This window comes from Pholis gunnellus (genome assembly GCF_910591455.1).
Source record: "Pholis gunnellus genome assembly, chromosome: 20".
Classification (NCBI taxonomy): domain Eukaryota; kingdom Metazoa; phylum Chordata; class Actinopteri; order Perciformes; family Pholidae; genus Pholis; species Pholis gunnellus.
Window position 1 is genome coordinate 4,597,774 of NC_136547.1, and position 18,596 is coordinate 4,616,369.

The 18,596-nt window shown below is 44.7% G+C and overlaps 1 protein-coding gene across 1 annotated transcript in view; it reads right to left on the reverse strand.

The window, feature by feature from the left end:
• Positions 1-2,168: 2,168 nt before the first annotated feature.
• arhgap12b (Rho GTPase activating protein 12b) overlaps positions 2,169-18,596 on the reverse strand; it is a gene marked incomplete at its 5' end in the record, with an annotated part of 45,800 nt that continues 29,372 nt past the window's right edge. Inside the window, 17 exons of the mRNA XM_079181027.1 lie at positions 2,169-2,428; positions 3,833-3,938; positions 4,058-4,192; positions 4,334-4,411; positions 5,085-5,183; positions 5,302-5,421; positions 5,509-5,611; positions 6,524-6,622; positions 6,710-6,814; positions 7,979-8,101; positions 8,280-8,361; positions 8,448-8,509; positions 8,943-9,017; positions 11,245-11,367; positions 11,821-11,901; positions 12,066-12,206; positions 13,627-13,899. Coding sequence (XP_079037153.1) covers positions 2,254-2,428; positions 3,833-3,938; positions 4,058-4,192; positions 4,334-4,411; positions 5,085-5,183; positions 5,302-5,421; positions 5,509-5,611; positions 6,524-6,622; positions 6,710-6,814; positions 7,979-8,101; positions 8,280-8,361; positions 8,448-8,509; positions 8,943-9,017; positions 11,245-11,367; positions 11,821-11,901; positions 12,066-12,206; positions 13,627-13,899 — 1,980 coding nt within the window. The 3' untranslated portion in view covers positions 2,169-2,253. The remainder of the gene's footprint in view (positions 2,429-3,832; positions 3,939-4,057; positions 4,193-4,333; positions 4,412-5,084; positions 5,184-5,301; positions 5,422-5,508; positions 5,612-6,523; positions 6,623-6,709; positions 6,815-7,978; positions 8,102-8,279; positions 8,362-8,447; positions 8,510-8,942; positions 9,018-11,244; positions 11,368-11,820; positions 11,902-12,065; positions 12,207-13,626; positions 13,900-18,596) is intronic.

Consider the following 18,596-nt stretch of genomic DNA (forward strand, 5'->3'; position numbering starts at 1 on the left):
TCCATCATTCCTGACTTCAAATCTTTTTTTTTCACTTTTCTGTTTGGCAGAAAAGGGCTTCCATACGAGACCGTCATCCTCCAGATGCTACTGATGCTAAAGCAGATATCTCAACACACAAACACAAGCTGCAGCATAAAAACACAAAGGGAAAACCAAATGGAGGCTTTCTCTAAGTGCAGCCTGCCAGCGAGCAGCTTTGCTCAGCACTCGCTCTTCTTAATCAAAACTGGCACCGTGGCAATTACCTAATTAGACATCAATTAATCCACACCCTTCAGGTCTGCAGCCAGGTCTGACCTGCGGAGTAATGACAAAAAATGCCTTCAAAGAACGGAGGAATCAGATTAATGGAAGCCGAGCGGAGCAGAGGCTGTGCTGCATTTGAGAAATCTCCAGCAATATACTGCGGCTCATTTCATAATTAACAGGTAGGAATATAATTGATTGAGACGTGAAAGCTTAATCACTCAATTCAATAACCAGGATATCGGCATTGAGTAGATTAATTCAATTCAGCAATTAAATCCGAGGGAAGGGTGAAGCTTTAGTTGATTGAAGGTTAAACAGCAGACTCACCTCTCCCTCTGTCTGTCTCTCTCTCTGTGTCTCTGTCTCTCTCTCTGTGTCTCTCTCTCTCTTTATTGCCTCTGCTCGCGTGTGACCGTTTAGCTCCCCGTTCTGGCAGAGAATTCACACTTCAGGGGTCCGAAACATTTAGTTTGTCTCTTTTATTAGACATAGCAGTTTCACAAACAGCAGTTAGCCTGAAAATTACATTCAGAATGTGCAGCTGACCATGCGCAAACACTCCAGATACACCTTCAAAGAAAAGTAACAGTCGATCACGTGTTTGTTTTTTGTGTTTTTTTTCACCTGTGTGTTGACATGTCGGACTTCAAATTTACAAATCATCTTTCACTAGTTCACCATCAATGCATACATACCTCAGTCACTAGAACACATTTCCACAACTAGTTTCTGTCACTGTACATAAGCTTCTGAAAGGTTTTCTTAAAGGCTCTCCTTTGCATTCTAACACACGTCCTCCGTACCGTTCCTCCTCTCTGAATACTTTATTAGCTTAAGAGAAGGGGCGTCAAGCCGACGGTCAGAGACAAATTCATGTAGAAAGTGGTAGCGCTGCAGTCCCAAGAAATCCACGTTTCTGTTTTCCAGTAACACCAGGAGCTCTGTGATGAAGGAGCAGGGACGATGACCCCCCCAGGCAGCTTTAACAGAAACTTCACCACAGCACGTACGACTACACGACACGCAGTTTGTACAAAGTGGCCAGGCAAGGACGCTTCTGCTCAGGTTTGTTCCACTTATGTTAATTCACTCTCACTCACACACACACACACACACACACACACACACACACACACACACACACACACACACACACACACACACACACACACACACACACACACACACACACACACACACACACACACACACACACACACACACACACACACACACAAACAAAGAGACAGACAGACAGAGGGTTGGTCCTCCGTCGTTCAAGTCCTCAGGTCACAGGGTTAATGGTTAACACTGGTTGAAAGGAGGAAGGGGTGTGTGATGGTGTCGCTAAGGTAAGTTTGGGGGACACGGTCTGTAACTCCAGTTCATCCAAGTGCCAAGATGAGAGTCTGTTAACGTAACACTGTTTATTTTTGCTTTTGTTCCACCTGATCTGAAACCACATCACGGACAAAGAAGCTCCACAACACAGAGAAACCCGATCCAGTTCAGATTCTGCACACTCCTTCAGCGAGGTGATTAGGTCGCCGGTTTGGCTATTAATGTCACACACACACACCACCCCCCCCCCCACACACAGGTTGCCACCATTCCAATTACTGGCCACAGGGATCCAGTGTATGTGGGAAAAAGACAAACACCTGAATACTGGAATCCAGCACATCACACGGACGTACACGCGTCACCACGGCATCACTCTGAAACACTGTCCATGTGTGTCCGGCCCCGCTACTCGCAGCAGGGGATGGCACCTGGAGAAGCGGGGTGAAATCTGTACACCTTTTTATAACCTTTATTTTTTATTATTCTCCTCCTCTGTAAGTGCAACACTTTTTTGTAAACTGTCAATGAAGGTAAATTCGATTTTTTTTTCTTCCATATGCTTGGTCCACAGCAATGTTCAGTTCAGTCAAAGAAAAGGAAGAGGGGGGGGGGGGGGGGGGGGGGAGAAGCCCGGCGTCCCGTCGTGAGCCGGCGCCTCTACCTGCCGAAGATGTTCTCGTACTCCAGCAGTATGAGCTCCACTATCTGGTTCTGGTAGACCATGTGGACCGCGATGTTGCCTGTCTCGGTCTCGGGCCGCAGCAGCGTGGGTCCGAACACGATGGCCACGCTCTGGGTGGTCATGCGGTTGGCCTCCCCGTGGTCAATCACCCTGTGGGGGGGGGGGGGGGGGGGGGAGAGCATGGAGAGATTTAAAGATGGAATGTGTCATAAATGCCTTTAGGTGATGTTTGACAACTCGGGTTTTCATCTCGCACACATCTTTAGGGCCTGAGATGGAGCGCCGAGGCGAGCACACACACACACACACACACACACACACACACACACACACACACACACACACACACACACACACACACACACACACACCCTCTAACACCTCCGAACGCTTCAGGCTAGAGCATAATAGCCTTTTTAAATAGAATCTACATCCTTGCATGCAGATGCACAAAACAATAACATATTCATGGAAGGGAGGAAATAAAAAAAGGAGATTAAATCCACGTAGAACTCCATACACTGAATGTCACGCTATAAATTTCCTGGAGAAACAGCACTTCATAGGTACTGAATTACAGCAAACACAGCGCCATATAAATGCAAATGGGAAACCGAGGCAAATGTCATTGTGAACGTATGATATTGCCGCTGGCTGCAGAGGGCTGAGAATACACGGTGAACTGTAGCTTTGTGTTTGCCATACAAGCTGAGGAAAGGTAAACACAGAGTCAGCTGGGAGCCGTTGGTGCTCCGAGTGCATGGGACTGTAGGGTTCAAGGGTTAATCCCAGCAGTCACATAGAGCAGTCACACATCAGGAGATTACTACATGCATGGAGGTGTCCAATGAGAACTTTCTGACTGCGTCCAGTCCTTTCTTCAGAGTAACTTCCTTGGTGTTGTGCAACAGTCTCCTTCAGGTTCTGAACACTCAACAATGCTCGTGGATGTAAAACAAGCACAAGTTTCACCAGCAAGTATTTTCTTTGGTATTAATGTTATTTTAACAGTGGTTGTTTGGTTACGCTTTCGTATTTAGTGATCGATCTAATATTTCATGATGTGAAGGCCTTTGCACAGCGTGTAGACTTTACACACACGTGTGTGTGAGAATATAGCTTCCTGGTAACTCGAGTGAGGAAATTAGATCTGGTGCCTATTCAGGGTATTTTAAAATGTTCCATCATTTTAACCCTTTTTTTTTAATTCAACGAGATACGCCAAAATACATCAATATAAATGTAAAAAATCCGCCTGCATAACATTTTGTAAAAAAAAAAAAAAAAAGATTTAAAAAGATCTGTACATAACAAAAGCCTAAGAATTCACTTTAAAGATGAATTGATAAATACACATTTGAGTTTGTACTCAAGAAACATAGAAGTTCAATACACAGCCCTCAGTGGAATCACAAGGTGTGATCACAGTTTGTAAAGTTCAATCCGGTCTCGTGCTTTTATTATTTACAATGTAAGAAGTAATTATATCGTTGGTAAGCAGTTCTTACTCGTTGTGCTAGTTAAAGAGATGAGCTGTGTTCTGCACTCTCTTACCTCCGCAGGTGTTCGAAGAGGCCCTGCATTGTGTCGTGGTTGGGTTTTGGCAACTTCTTTATTAAGTCTTTGATTGAGTTCACTCGCTGCTTGTAGTCGGAGCATTCTGCAGCAGAGAAACAGACAGTCGGTGAATTCACATGTGCAGAGCACCATCTTGTGGCCAAATTAGGGACATGTGTATCTTCATGATGGTCCCGTGACTCAACGAGTCAAGTCACTCACTGATGGCCTCTACGAAGTCCTCGAAGGACCCGTACGTGAAGAGCGGCTCGGTGAGCTCCCTGAAGAACATCTTGAGAGCTCCGGTGGTGACGTGGATGTCCTCCCACTTGCTGTCATTCAGATCCACCTTCTCATCTGACGGAGGCCAAACAAAGACAGGGTGCCGGAGAAAAGAGGAATGTTACAAAGTGTGTGAGAGGTCAGCATGTGACCCACCAATGTGAACGTTGTCTTTTTAGGCATGTTTGTGGTCAGAAGGCAGCACAGGAGTCCTACCGTGATTCACAGCAAAGCGGAGCTTCTGGATCACCGCCAGGTTCCCGCTCACTCTGTATAAGCCGTCGACACTGAGACCTGCAGGGGAAGGATGAGAGGAGGTAACAATGATACATCTTATTTAAAGAACGCTTTCCAGAGTCCTCAAAGTCACCTAACGTGTTCAAATTATGAAAAACATACTAAAAACATATTACACACAACAGTGATCTATTGAATCTATTGAATTCCATTCTGAATTCCTATACTAAATACATTATATACTGGAATTTTGATTCCTGTTTAAGTTTTGACAAGTTATTTGCTCCAATAACAATCTCTACATTTGAATTGTAGTTCCTAGTTCATTTTCAAGGTTGTTTTACCAAGTTGCTGGTGCACGATTTCATATTTTAATAATGAATAACCATCAGTAGATTTATTTACTTGAAACATTTTGTTTTACAAAGCTAGGACGTTGAGTTACAAGAGGATTATCAGGAGGTTTCACAACACAAAATATGAACTGTCTGTCTGTCTGTCTGTCTGTCTGTCTGTCTGTCTGTCTGTCTGTCTGTCTGTCTGTCTGTCTGTCTGTCTGTCTGTCTGTCTGTGCCTCAGCATGACACTAACTGGCTCAAAGCCAACAGAAAGAGCACGATGTCACAGAGCCTTATGAATGATGATGTGTGTTTAAAAGGGGATGCATCAAACAGTGTTTAGTAAACAAATAATAACTTCAACACATGTGTGTCCTGGGTGCTGCTCATACCTGTGTTCTCCACATGGTCGATACACGTTGTGACAAAGTTTGGTACTGACGTGGTCTCCCGCTGGCACAGACTGGTCAGACTGCAGCCGAACACCTGATCTGTGAACCACCAAACACACGGTCATTTCTAGCTCTTCATGTGTCTGCTGCTACCAATTCAAACAGCGACACGTATCCACACGAGGGATACAGCGGCCCACGCATTCTGTCTGAATACCTTTGATGTACCCCTTGTCCCGGACGGCCTGGTAGGTGGGCCGACGCGTCAGGAACTTCTTGAGCTTCAGCCGGGTTTTCTTCTGGTCCGATGAGTCCATACTCACAGAGGTCTTCATCACTGAGGAAGACGAGCAGGACGTGAGTGTATTTCTTAAAGACACTAACAATAAACACAGTGACAGTATGTTCTCTCCTTCGGCCTCACCCCTGCTCTTCTTGGAGTCCCGGTGGTCTTTCTCCTTGTCCTGTTTCTCAGCTCCCGGAGACTCGGGCATGTCCTCCTCGATGGCCTCATCTGACTCCCAGGCCTGGATAGGAGGAGACACATATGTACTGTTAGATACACTCAATTTGCTTTTAAAAGGGATACTTTGGATTTTGTGAAGTGGGGTTATATTAGGTACTTCTCCATAGTCTGTGTATTTCCTGCAGTAGATGGAATTTGGAGAAACAGGAGTATCAGCACTGGAGCAAAGCAATGTACTGCTGTGGACGTATTTTAGACACTCACAGTAAAAGAATCAATATCAGTTTAAGTGTTTGCTCTATTTAGAATGTTTTCACCGCTTTATCTTCCCGTCAGGAAGCCCTTTCTGACGGGAACTGAAGCCGCTATATCCATCCAGGCTCTCTTCAAAGCCACTGAACTCCTTTGCCAAAAAGTAATTTGACCTCGTAGAACACAGGAGTAGCTGGTCTACTGCTGCCTCTATGGGTTAGCTTGTCTGTGTTGTTGTGTGACTTTGCTGTTTAAAAGGGTTAGTTGGGATTCACCAAAGTCACACAATAACACTAACAGGTAGAGGCAGCGATAAACCAACAACTCCCGTGTTCTGGGAGGTACAATTCCTGTTTTTGTCCAAAGGAGTCTAGTGGCTTTGTAGAGAGCTCAGATAACGGCTTCAGTTCCCTCAGAAAGGTCTGTCTGACAGCAAGGTGAAGCAGTGGACACGTTCTAAATATAGTGTTCACTTCAACTGAGAGGAGTCTAAGATATGTCCACAGCAGTACATTGCTTTGCTCCCGTGTTGGTACTTGGTTGGTAGTAATACACTGAGTATGCAGAAGTACCTCATACAACCACACTTCAAAACATCTGAACTATCACTCTAAGGCCCATTAGCTAACACCAAGCTTGCAGCAGCAATGAAGAGGTGAAACTGAAGGAGAGCAGATAAACACTTCTGTCTAGATCCCGCTAATGAAAGACGGCCCCTCACATGCGTGTTGATGGTCTCCGTGAGGGCCCGGTACCAGTCGTTGATGACGCTGTCGATCTCTGACTGGATCAGCAGCTCCGTCCCCTGACGCGTCTTCAGCTGCGGGACGAAAAGTCAGCGTTACTTTTTTGACACCATTAAAAAACAACAACACAGAGCGCCGGTTGATCGACCGTCGTTCAGTACCTCGATGACGTGTTTCTTGCTCGACTTGTCCTTGGAGGCCCAATCCACCGACCCCCCTCGCAGATCCACGGTGAACTCGGGCTTCGACTGGTTGCCCCCGAACTTCTGGAATCAACGAAACAGTGTGAGAGTTTGACACAGACACGGTGTTGTTTAGGGGGAGTTTTGTGTTAAAAGCAAGAAACTATTTGTGATGTGAATATCCACCCGACCTGTGTTTGTAAAAGCAGGCGTCACGCTTAAACGCACATCTTTAGTATCGAGTTACACAAAAAGCAAAAACACTGTTAGTGTTGTTATTTATACATTGTGCATATTAATCAACTTTAGGTTAGACTCTTAATAATACACAAAATGCTTCTATGACTTTCACGGTCTTGTGATGTCGTTGTTGTAGTAATTTAAACATTATAACCAAAACTTTCTGAGGGATTGTGAAAATAAAAACCACCTATATACGAGAATTATTTTAGCCTCATAATTATTGTCTCATGTCATCAAAAGTGACACTACGATTGCTGTTGGTAAGCCTGACCTCAGACCAGTGAGCTGCTACTCTTTCAGGTTAACGACATGTTTAGCAGGACGCTGGTAGTGTCTTTACCCATCTGTCTCTCCTGGCATCTCTCCAACACAAACAGCCTATAACAGTGATATTTGACTAAATCAAGTCAAAATGGAATTCTACTTCACAACCTTTCAAAGGATTTCATAGCCCAACTTAAACCTGCATTAAGTGATTTCTGTTGTTGAGGAGCTGAAACAAGCTGTAAACACTCACATACATCATTACGTTATAAAGTTGTTGTGGCGAACACGTTAGCTATCTGTTGCCTATTTACACACACAGCAGACACAGAGCCAGCGTTTGTTTCCACCTCGTTAAAGTTAGTCCAGTATTCACTCTCCTTAAAGCTCTGATCTGGTCTCTCCCAGCTACTGAGGCCTCCTTAGCTTAGCCTCACTGTACCCGCTCGTAACAAAACATTACAGTCATGACGCCTTTATCTGACTGCTGCTGAGCGGGTTTGGAACCGCGAAGTCTGCTTCACATTATACATCATCATTTGATCCACTTGTTATTAAAAAAATATATAGATTAGTGCAGCTTTTTTTACATTATGATCAGCTAAAACAACACACACACACACACACACACACACACACACACACACACACACACACACACACACACACACACCAGGAGTGAATGAAAGACATGAAAGACAGGCAGGAGGAGCGGCACACACATGCAGAGAGGGGACATACAGCGGCAGCCTGCAGAGGCCTACAGTTCACATAGGACACAGCAGGACGGGGCTTGACCGAGCGCTTCCAGTTGCTAAGGAGAGTGAGGAGCAGCTCGGGGATGGAGCCGCTGCGGTAGTAAGACTTCAGGAGAAGAGGAGAGGAGGAGAAGCCATGAACAGAGGTGGACACATTTCACAGCGCAGGTGGCAAATGAGGAAGAGAGAGAACTAACACAGAGATGAACGGAAATGCTAAAAAGAAAATAAAGCTCAGAAACGTCACAGGAACATGAGCGTCCCGGGGCTGATGGGATACGTACCCAGCTGGTGCTGCCTCCTTGGCCCTTTGCGAAGAGCAGGGAGGAACCCTGCAGCACCGTCCACGAGGACGTCCAGTTCTTCCTGTGTGTCACAATAAAAACACATTGCATTGAAGCGTGTCGGGTTTCAGACGAGTCTCTGGATTTTGGAAAAAGTACGCTTCCCACCTGACTTTCTTGCCATTCTCTGTGATTTTGGTGACATTGAGGACGCCGCACTTCTCTGAGGGCTGAGGAGAAACAGATGCAGGTAAGACTCCGCCGGAACACAACACAACACACACACACACACACACACACACACACACACACACACACACACACACACACACACACACACACACACACACACACACACACACACACACACACACACACACACACACACACACACACACACACAGAAGCTTGAGAAGCAAATGGGACTTGATGTTGTGTCCAAATGTCACCAGCAGAGGGCGACCTAACACCACCACAAAATTAATTTCTGCACGAGGCGGTGCAAGGCGTTGTGATGGGAGTTAGATGTGGCATGCGGCAGATGAGAGGAAGCATATGCAATGGAGAGAAAGGTGTGTTTTCATTTATATACAGGTGAAAAGTTGGATTATGAAGATGGTGGTGGTGAGTGCGATGCGTTGCAGTGCAAGCTGGGATACTAACGGTCGAGGGGTGCTTAGGAGATGAGGGGCAGGAGTCAGAGTCTGGAGAACTCTGCTTGGGCGCCGGAGCACACTCCTACCAACAAGAGGCACAACATGATGAGTGGCTAAGAACTACCGGGCGGACTATGAGACACATGGACACAAAGTCTGAGGTTAGTGAGGAGGAGAGGACGGATCAGGAGCCTGGAGAGGAAATCACAAGATGGTGTTGGACTAAGGTAGCGAGGGCGGTCAAAAAGGGAAGGATGAAGGGAAGGAAAGTTAGGATTTAGGTTTGCACTACAGCATGCGATTTGAGATTTTGGATGGAAGTGAATTCAGAGTTAGAGATTCATATCAAGAAGCTGCTTTCCTTCCTGTTTTTCCACGATTCCCAGATGATTGAGTCAACACACGGCTGTGATTGTCAACAATTAGCACAGCTATTTAACAAAGCGTTCTACGGGACACGCTGGCGGGGAATCAGCACGGATTGTCTGTTGATTAGAGGAGAGGCTCTGTGTGGTACCAACTTTATCACGGCAAAGAGAGAGACGGAGTCTCCTCTCAGGAAACCGCCAGAGTTTGAGCGAGAACTGCAAGGAAACCGCCACAGTTAGCCTCTCTTTTTACTGCGCTCTTTAATCTTCTAGTTTAAAGGTCCCCAATAAACTTGAAAGGTATGCCACAGAGTTTATTAACCTTTTCTAAATAAAATATGAAAGTGAGGCTTTAAAGATGAATTCTTCATGGGGGTGTCAGGTCATTGACAGTGCATGGCGTACGGTGCACGTTGTTAATAAAACGGTAAATGTGGGAATAATTGGATATCAAAAGATAAATCTGACTCCACTAATCTTACAAGGCAAGCGTGTGATAACAGTTGGGTCTTTGTGACTAAAATGTGAACTGCTGTACAAACTGAGGGCATGGTGTTTCACAGATGTGGACATTTACGAGGCAGTATGAACAATTAGAAAACAGAATAATCTGTGGGTACACAGAACACACTGCTGACATTTCTGTCAGTGTTTTAAGGGATAGTCCAGGTGTTTTGTAGTGTGGTTGTATGGGGCACAATTTACTTCTGTGGACGTACTTTAGACAATAATTGATACTGGTTTAAGTGAACTATGTATTTAGAATATTTTCACCGCTGTACTTTGATCGGACGGTCATTTCGTGAGGACCTGAAGTCGTTTTCTAAGCTCTCTTCACAACCACAAGACTCCTTTGACATAAACGGTAAATTTACCTCAAAGAACACAGGAGTTGCTGCTCTACCGCTGCCTCGATCGGTTAGCATGTTTGTGTCGTTGTGAGACTTTGGTGAATCTCAACTAACCCTCTAAAACAACTCCTGTGTTTTAGCTTCTCTCAAAGGAGTCTTGTGGCTTTGAAGTGAGCAAAGTTCCCAATTGGAAATATTCTATATTCAGCGTACACTTAAACTTTTCTTAAATAATCGTATTATTGTTGCTGTCCCCGAAGATAGCAGTACATTGCTTTGCGTCGTTGCTGGAGAAGGACCTCATACAACCCCACCTCCAAACATCCAAACTATCACTGCAAGGGCAGGCAAAGGTAACACACTGTTGTTTCAGAGGCAAAGTCTGGCAGGTATCCATCCAAGTGGCTCATGCTGCTCAGTTAGAGACACAAAGCCAGGTGGTAGGCCAATATAGTCAAAATAAAATGCTTAGATTAATAGTTGGATTGCGTGCAGAGATGAGTGAATGCGCATTTAGCCTGATTACATGTCGCGTTATTTTTTATATACATTAGACGTGTGAAAATGTCAACTATTTTTACCAGGGACTAGAAGTGGCATTCTTCCATGATTTGCCTCTCTTAAGGGCCACAGCTCTACAGGAGTACAATACTAACTCACTATAGCACTCTTCTAATACACCATGTCTGCTGGAATGGATTACCTTGTTCTGTGGAGCTTATCTTTAACCTTCTCTACACAGAAACTAGCTGGAATCAATGCTAAACAGAAAACTTAAAGTCAACATTTAAAACAACATGTTAGCGTACAACACAGGCACTAACATAAACCTGGTTAGTACACCATCCTTTCTCAATATTCCAAAAATAAAAGCGAGAAATCCGGTGTGAGCCTGTTCCTGAACGCGTCATTAGCACTAGGGGATTACACTGACTGCCAATAAGACAAGTAATGGAAAGAGCAGACGCACAGCCTGCCAGAAAAAACGCCAACAACAAGAGCGTCCGCTTCCACGCCGACCAGACCCAACGGTCTGCGCTACCTCATCAGCTCTCACATTTACAATCCCGTCGTCTTCGCAGCGTCTTACCTTGTCATTGAGGTCCAACACGTAGGTGCTGTGTCTCCACTTGGTGAGCACGATGGGGTCCTGCTGCTTCCTCTCCAGACTGCGACTCTTGGGAACCTCGCCGGACTGAGGGGAGATGTTGTACTGTGGAGACAGAGAGGAGAGCTTTAAGACGTCACAGAGCTCCTATAGCGCACCCCTTCGGTATCTGTCCTCTGCCCTACCTCTCCTCTCACTGTCCACAGCACCATTGGACAAAGGGACTTCTCCTTACAGCCCAGGCATCGTCTTCGACCGTCCGCTGAAGGCACCCATGTCCGCGCTACTGTCCACTCATGGACCGCTCTATTCAGATTAGCAGCTAACGGGCCAGTAATAGTCCCGTCACCCGGGGTTCAACTTAAACCTGGAGCCTGTCAGACGGTCATCCACTTACTTTAACAGGACCAGTCTTAAGCACACACAGTGGGAGGAGTCACACAAAAGTGTGTCACTGGGTGATGTAATATGAGAGAATTGTCCAGTCGCTTTAAAATGGGGTGTGATGGATGTAATAGGGAGACAAAAGGACAGCTAATGTTCAGAGGATAGTCTTACCTTGGGCAGTTCCCATTCGGACCTGGATCCGTCAGCGCTGTAGTAGTAGGGCCGGCCTTGTTCATCCACATGTTTTATCCACTGCCAACACAAACACCAATCAGCATCCAAGAAAAAGGGGAAAATATCTGCATATTTGATGCAGATGGAATGTGCAGGAGTGGATATCAAATCACATGCAGGAGTTGAAATGACACCATCAAACACACTCGTCCCTGGACAAGTGTTTAATCAATTAACCGCACCTTCTCCTGCGTGTATTCGGAGACGTAGAGCGTGTGTCCGTGTTCATCCAGCTCCTCAGACCAGCCTCTAGGGGGCGACCCGTACTGGCTGTCAGACAGACTCGAGTGGGTGCTGTGACAGTTGTCCTCCGAGGACAGCGGCTGTGGAGGACGGAAGACAAGACACGGATGATACAAGTTTTTTATGTGGTTCATTAGTAGACAACAAATACACCCATGAAGACATTAAAAACATTTAAAAAACTTGAGTATGGGGGTTTTTAGCAGCCGGTTAGTTTAGCGGTAACAAGGACAGGAAACAGTTAGCCTGGCTAACATACAGTGTAATGTGTTAGTATGGGAGCTTTAGATTTGCTGGTAGCCACATTATTTAAATCGGTTTCTTCCTTTTTACAGTCTTGCTAAGCTAAGCTAAGCTAACGTGCTGCTGTAAACTCTCACCATGAACATTTCCCAAAACATCCAAACATTCTTAAAAATAGTTAAATGACTCAATGTTGCGTCTTTGAAAGCAACAATGAAATGTTGCTTTCAAAACCAGATCTGTAATAATTAAGTTGCTACGAATGATTATTAACATTTATTACTGATTAACATGAGTATGTGATAAATTGATGAATTTGTTGGTCAATGAAATGCAAAAAAAGCTAAAATAAATGCCTGTTACAATTTGTTTTAAAATGCAAAAATATTCAGTTTACAATGATATAAACAGGAACAAATGAAATCCTCATTAGTAAACATCAAGATTTATGTTGATTAATTTACGTTGATTAACTGATCAATTCACCACTGATTATACTCCAACAATACTACATACAGAGTATATATTATTACCACCTTTGTCTCCCTAACATAAGACCATAAAGCAAACCACCACATGGGGGCAGTGTTGGCTAGTTAAGAAGAAAACTCTAACCTGACAGGAAACCATGACTTCCTCATATCAAAGGCACTCGTTTCCACAACACCATTTTTAAAGTGAATTGAGGTCCACAACACCATCACCACCATCACCACCATCACCACCACCTGTTTGTTTAACCCCGACTGCCATACAGTCCATTCACAGACTGTTTGTCCTCAGCTTTGACTTTTCCTCACATACAAATGTAAGAGCTCAGCCCTTGGTTTCATGTGACCACACACACATGTTGCGTTTCCTGAGGGTCTAAACAGGAGTGATTTTGAGGCAGTGTTGTGTACGCTTTGTCCATGCTGCTACGGAAGCCCTGAGAGGCAAAAAGTTGTTTTCTCTCCAGGGTTTAGGACTAATAACCGGGTGAAAGAAGCCTTTTCCCTGGATGTTTTTAATATCATAGTAATTCTAATTATTTTTTAGTTACCTGCCAAAACAAAGTAACTCTGAAGGATTATCCTGGCAAAATACCCGATTTGTAAAAAATGGATCACCAGATAAATAGATCTCAGCTGCCTCTCAGGGCTTCCATATGCTGCCCAATTGGAAGCTTTTAAACAGAAGTCGAATAGTCTCACAATTAAATGACTCTGAACTACTTTATTGATTCAATGGATCAAATTGATCCAAGCGTCCCCTCACCTCGCTCTCCGCCGTGCCCTGGCTGTCTCCTCGGATGCTGCTGGTGCTGCCGCTGGCGTCCCTGGTGCGCGGCGGCTTCCAGGTCCGCTCCCCGGTGGCTCGGTTGTAGTAGAAATGCCTGCCGCTCAGGTCTTTGTGGGTCTCCCAGTCGCCCAGGATGTGGAGAGGGGAGCTGGAGGGTACGGGCGGCAGGCTGGACTGAGAGAGCTTCAGCTCCTGGAGGTTGGTGTAGACCGGCGAGTCGGACCGGCCCTGACCCGTTGGTGATGTTGTCTGGTGGAGGAAAGGAGAGGTCAGATCATCAACAATTCTATGCAACTTCTCAGGTTTTTAATAAAGATCTGAACTTTAAGTTCTCCCCCTAACTTCTCCAGAGAAGTGTCCTCTACAAATTCAATGACATTGCAGGAATTCCACAACCCAAATCCCTCCAGAAGCCCAACTTCTCTTTCTTAGAGCAGTGAGTTATGAGTCTCTCTCACAGTCTGCACGGCAGGATGCAGCTGCTGATCAAATCACACGCCACATGTGGCTCGCAGATACGTTTTTTAAACGCATCGGTCAGATTCTGACCAGGTCCTCTGAACGGAGGGATTGGGCACACTAACATAATCATTTATCGGTCTACTCTGAGACAAATGCTGTGGACATAAAAGGCTGCTGGTATTAGCATGGGGGCGCTAACGTATGTAGCACTTCTCAAAACAGAAGTTGAAAACAGAAGTATAAGAGGGAGAAAGAAGAGACAGAGAAGGCAATATGTGAAAAGAAGCACAGTTAAGTGTAGAACATAAAATAAAATAAAAAGTTATGAAAAGCCAAGGAAAGCAAATGGATTTCAAGATGCTTTTTAAAGATGGCCGCCCGTTTGGCTTCTCGGAGACCATGCAGGAGTCTGTTTGTGATCACCTTTGGTTAACGGTTCACAAATCCCTGCTTTGAGGAAATAAGTCTCTTTCCAGAGGTCAGAGGTCACTATAGTCCATGGATGCCTTTTATGTCAACTTCTAAATCAATTCTATAAGCGACAAAACACACGTGGAGAGAAGCTCAAACTTGAACAATGAAATACGATCCAGGAAGTCTGTGTGACCGCCTGTAAAGGCCCATCAGGTGCTGAAACACTGCACAACACTCTGTACTACTCAGTCAGGGTTTTTTGCTGTGGCAACAATTTCTACTTTTGTCATGACGATTGCAATATGAATGAGGGAATCTACCAGAAATGTGCGCTTGTTCATGTACAGTATTTGATTGGCCAAAGCAGCGTCTCGCCAAAAGTTGAGCCGGGTTCAACTTTTTGGCCTGATGACAAAAGAATGACGAGTCTTTTTCCCGGGGTTCCTGAACGCAGCTCGACAGCAGTTGAGGCTGAAGCAAGAATTCACAATTTGGATAAAGGGGGACTGAAAAGCAGTGATTTCACATTTATGTTGGGAATCACAAATAAATCATTTTCACGGTGGATAACGTACAATCCTCTCCAATAACTAAAGAAAATCCCTCTGGTTGAAAAGTGTGACAAGTTGCTGGACACCTGCAGCCAGTGAGCAGAGAGGAGGTTCAGTATTTTGACAGGATGTGGTGATTTCGGAACACGTCTGACTGGACTCTCTGCGGATAACAGAGCGGATAAACGGCCGAGCCGACCACGAAAGAGTTAATATCAGGGGCTGTGCCAGCGCCACACCCCCCCTTCTGTTTGTTACAGGTGAGGAATGTGGGGAGGGGGGCACTTCAGTCAGAGCATTTGAACTGTTCTCAGGACACAGATGGGACTTCCTGCCGTTTTCTTTTTTTTTTTTTTTGGAATAACAGGAATATTTTTCACATAAATGATTATTTAACATCCTGCACACATTCCGGAGCGGAGCAAAGGATTCAGCCACGTCCTGCTTCTCAGTTTCAACGCACGGCGAGTGCTCGAGCAGTGGAGTCAAACCGCAGACAGGTGGCGGTTCGGCTGAACGCGGGGTTTCTAATTGGGTTTTCAGGGAATATTGTTAGTAGGAGTAGTAATAATAATAATAATAGACACAGAGTTATCTTGACTCTTACGGCTCAATCTCCATAAACCCTCGATCAAACATTTCCCATAATGCAACACACACACACACACTAGCAGCATGGCTCTAGGTAAGGCAACGTCAGAGACCCGATCCAAACATGACGGAGGACAGTCAGACCCAGTCTGAAATGACCCCCGCTTTGTGCAGGTTTTGACCTCAAGTATAACGATACACAGTCCTGCCAATGGCGTCGCACTATTCTACCATAGGTGGAGGTAAAGACCCACAAAAGGCTGCAATGTACCAACAATGACAGACAAGAAGAAAACCTGCTTGCAAGTAAACAATGCAGGTTTTAAATAATTAAAATGTTTTAAGAGGAGGGAAATGCATTCAACATGTTTACATCTCAAGGGTACAAACAAGACACTGAATCACACGGTACCCTTCATTTAGACAGCTTAGGCTCAAGGAAAAGGTCGGGTCTCAGTTTCAAGTTTAGACCTCTAAAATAAGGATGAGAGAGAGGGAACACACACCAGTGTTGGAGAGGTGCCGACCACGATGCAATTCAAAAATATATGAATTTACAATGTACCGTGATTAACGTGACCATGAGTCACAATAATGAGTCTTTATGCGAGACCTCTGATACAAACACACAACACGAGTCATGTTTCAACATTTAAAATGGACCCTTTAAACTTGGTTCTTAAGGAATTGTGATGGAGTGAACGGTTGAGACATATAACAACATTTAAGCGTACCGCTTAGCTGTCAAATGTGACGGCAGTCAAGATGACAACAGTGGAGCCAAAACCAAGCCCCGCCCACCGACCGGAGGAAACTATTAAACACTTAAATATGTTTTGGAAAAAACATTTTGAGGAGAGAAATGTTGAATGATTCATATTTAAATCAGCGCAGCCTAGATTCAAAGTTTCATCAGAATTGACGAGCAGTGATTGACAGCTGCGTCCTCGGCTCTGATTGGCTGTTTTCCTTCAGAGGACCCTGTTGGTTTTCACAGCTTATCTGTCTAATGTACTGCTGTCAGGATATAGTGACAGTTTGAGCAAATATGACAAAAAGTGAATTAATAAGTCATAAACTGCAGCTTTAATTATTGAAAAATATGCAGATAAATGAAAATGAGCTTAAAAACATCCATCTATATCTTATTGCTCTCTCTATAAAGATAGGTGACTAACTGCTCCCTTGAATCTTAAAATAGAAGTGATGTCAAGACACAATAGGTGCCCTCTTTTTTTTCAGAAATGGCCTGTTCTGTGTTGGACTGAAGCTCATGCAATGTGCAGCATATGCTGAGAGAGGAGTTCCAACACAGGCCTGGAACAGCAGGAGACAGCCAGGGCTCTCTACTACAGAAGATGATCAACTGAACCCAACATCAAGTGTTCTGCTGGCAGAGAGCAGTCAGTTAGCGTGTGCTACTCTTCAGACAGGCAATCTCATTAATGCTACCTGGAATTCAATTTAACAGTTTAAACAGAACAGGCCACGGCAGAAAGTTCTCAAACTAGAAATGGACACTTTGAGGAAAAAGGGACACCATGGAAATGAATTGTTAGGGGACATGAGATCCAATCTGTTGGCAAAGCAGCCCCCCCCCTCCGTTCTATATTAAGAATGGACGCGGTGCAAAGACACCTGTCATGATTAAAATATCACCTTCTTTAGACAAACAAAGTCCACATATTTTCATGTCCCCTGTGTCTCTGGTTTCGGGTCCCTATCGGCTGTCACCTTGTGTCCGGGGCTGCACACAAACACCTCGTCGTCGTCCTCCCCGGCTCTCCTGTAACCTCGGAATGTACTGAACGCACGACGCATGGCGATGCGCGGCGACCATCAAGTGTGACAGGAGACACTTCGCCTCCCTCCGAGGCAGACAAGCTCCATTTTCTTCTTCTTTCCTCTCCCACCGTCCTCCTGGCTGTGCAAACGGTCCGGTTGTGAAGGTAGGAGGGGAATTGGAGACAGACTGTGTGACAAGAGGCGAGAAGGGGGAACCGGATCCGTCCGCCTCACAAAACACGGAGCGCAGCGCACAAACTCATCTGACACAACAGGAAACGGTGTTGAACAAGTCAGAGCTTCCTCTATCAGAAGCATGCTGCCGTGTGTTTGAGTCAAACCGGGGCACCGGCTTTCAAACTGGCAGTTCAGACAGTCCTCGAAGGGATCACTGAGCATCTCTCACCTGAACAGATGAGCGCGAGGGAGAGGATCGATTGCGTAACAGGGTATCGGCAAAGTCGTTGCCTCGTTTGAGGAGCAGAGCTGGGGAAGTAGACGGCAAGAGGAAGGAAGACAGAAAGGGATGCGTGTAGGAAAACAAAGTGAGATAAGGAAGTGATGAGGTAGATATTAGTATGCTGGTGTCTGTTATCAGCGTCAACACTTCCCTCAACATTTCTGCAAGACATTTTGTAATGCAGATCTTTCAACAATACAGTGCTTGACTTACACGTTTTGAACGACATATCGGATCTTTCTTTGTATTTTTGTAAATTATTTTTTATCCTATATTTTTAGGCTTTTATTTTTTAATACACTGATACCGACAGTAAATGCAAGATGAGGCATTTCTGCATTAGCGCCTTGTTGATACGGACTTTCTGAGGTTTCAAAAATATGATAAATATATCTTATACTGTATGTATACTCATTTTTGAACATAAACAGCTATATATCCTTAAGAGGGCTAGATAAGGTTTGAATAAACACATTCGACATTTTCTGTTTGGAATCCCTTCAACTCACTATCCACTATGAAAACAAGAGCGTCAGTTTATTAAGATACTTGACCTAAGAAGTCATTCTAAAATGTTTTATAATGTGTCATGATTATTATCATAAAGCATTATGAATGTTTCTGGGTGCTTATATCTATGATTATACAGTGCTATAAACAGACTATAACACACAAGTATGTTT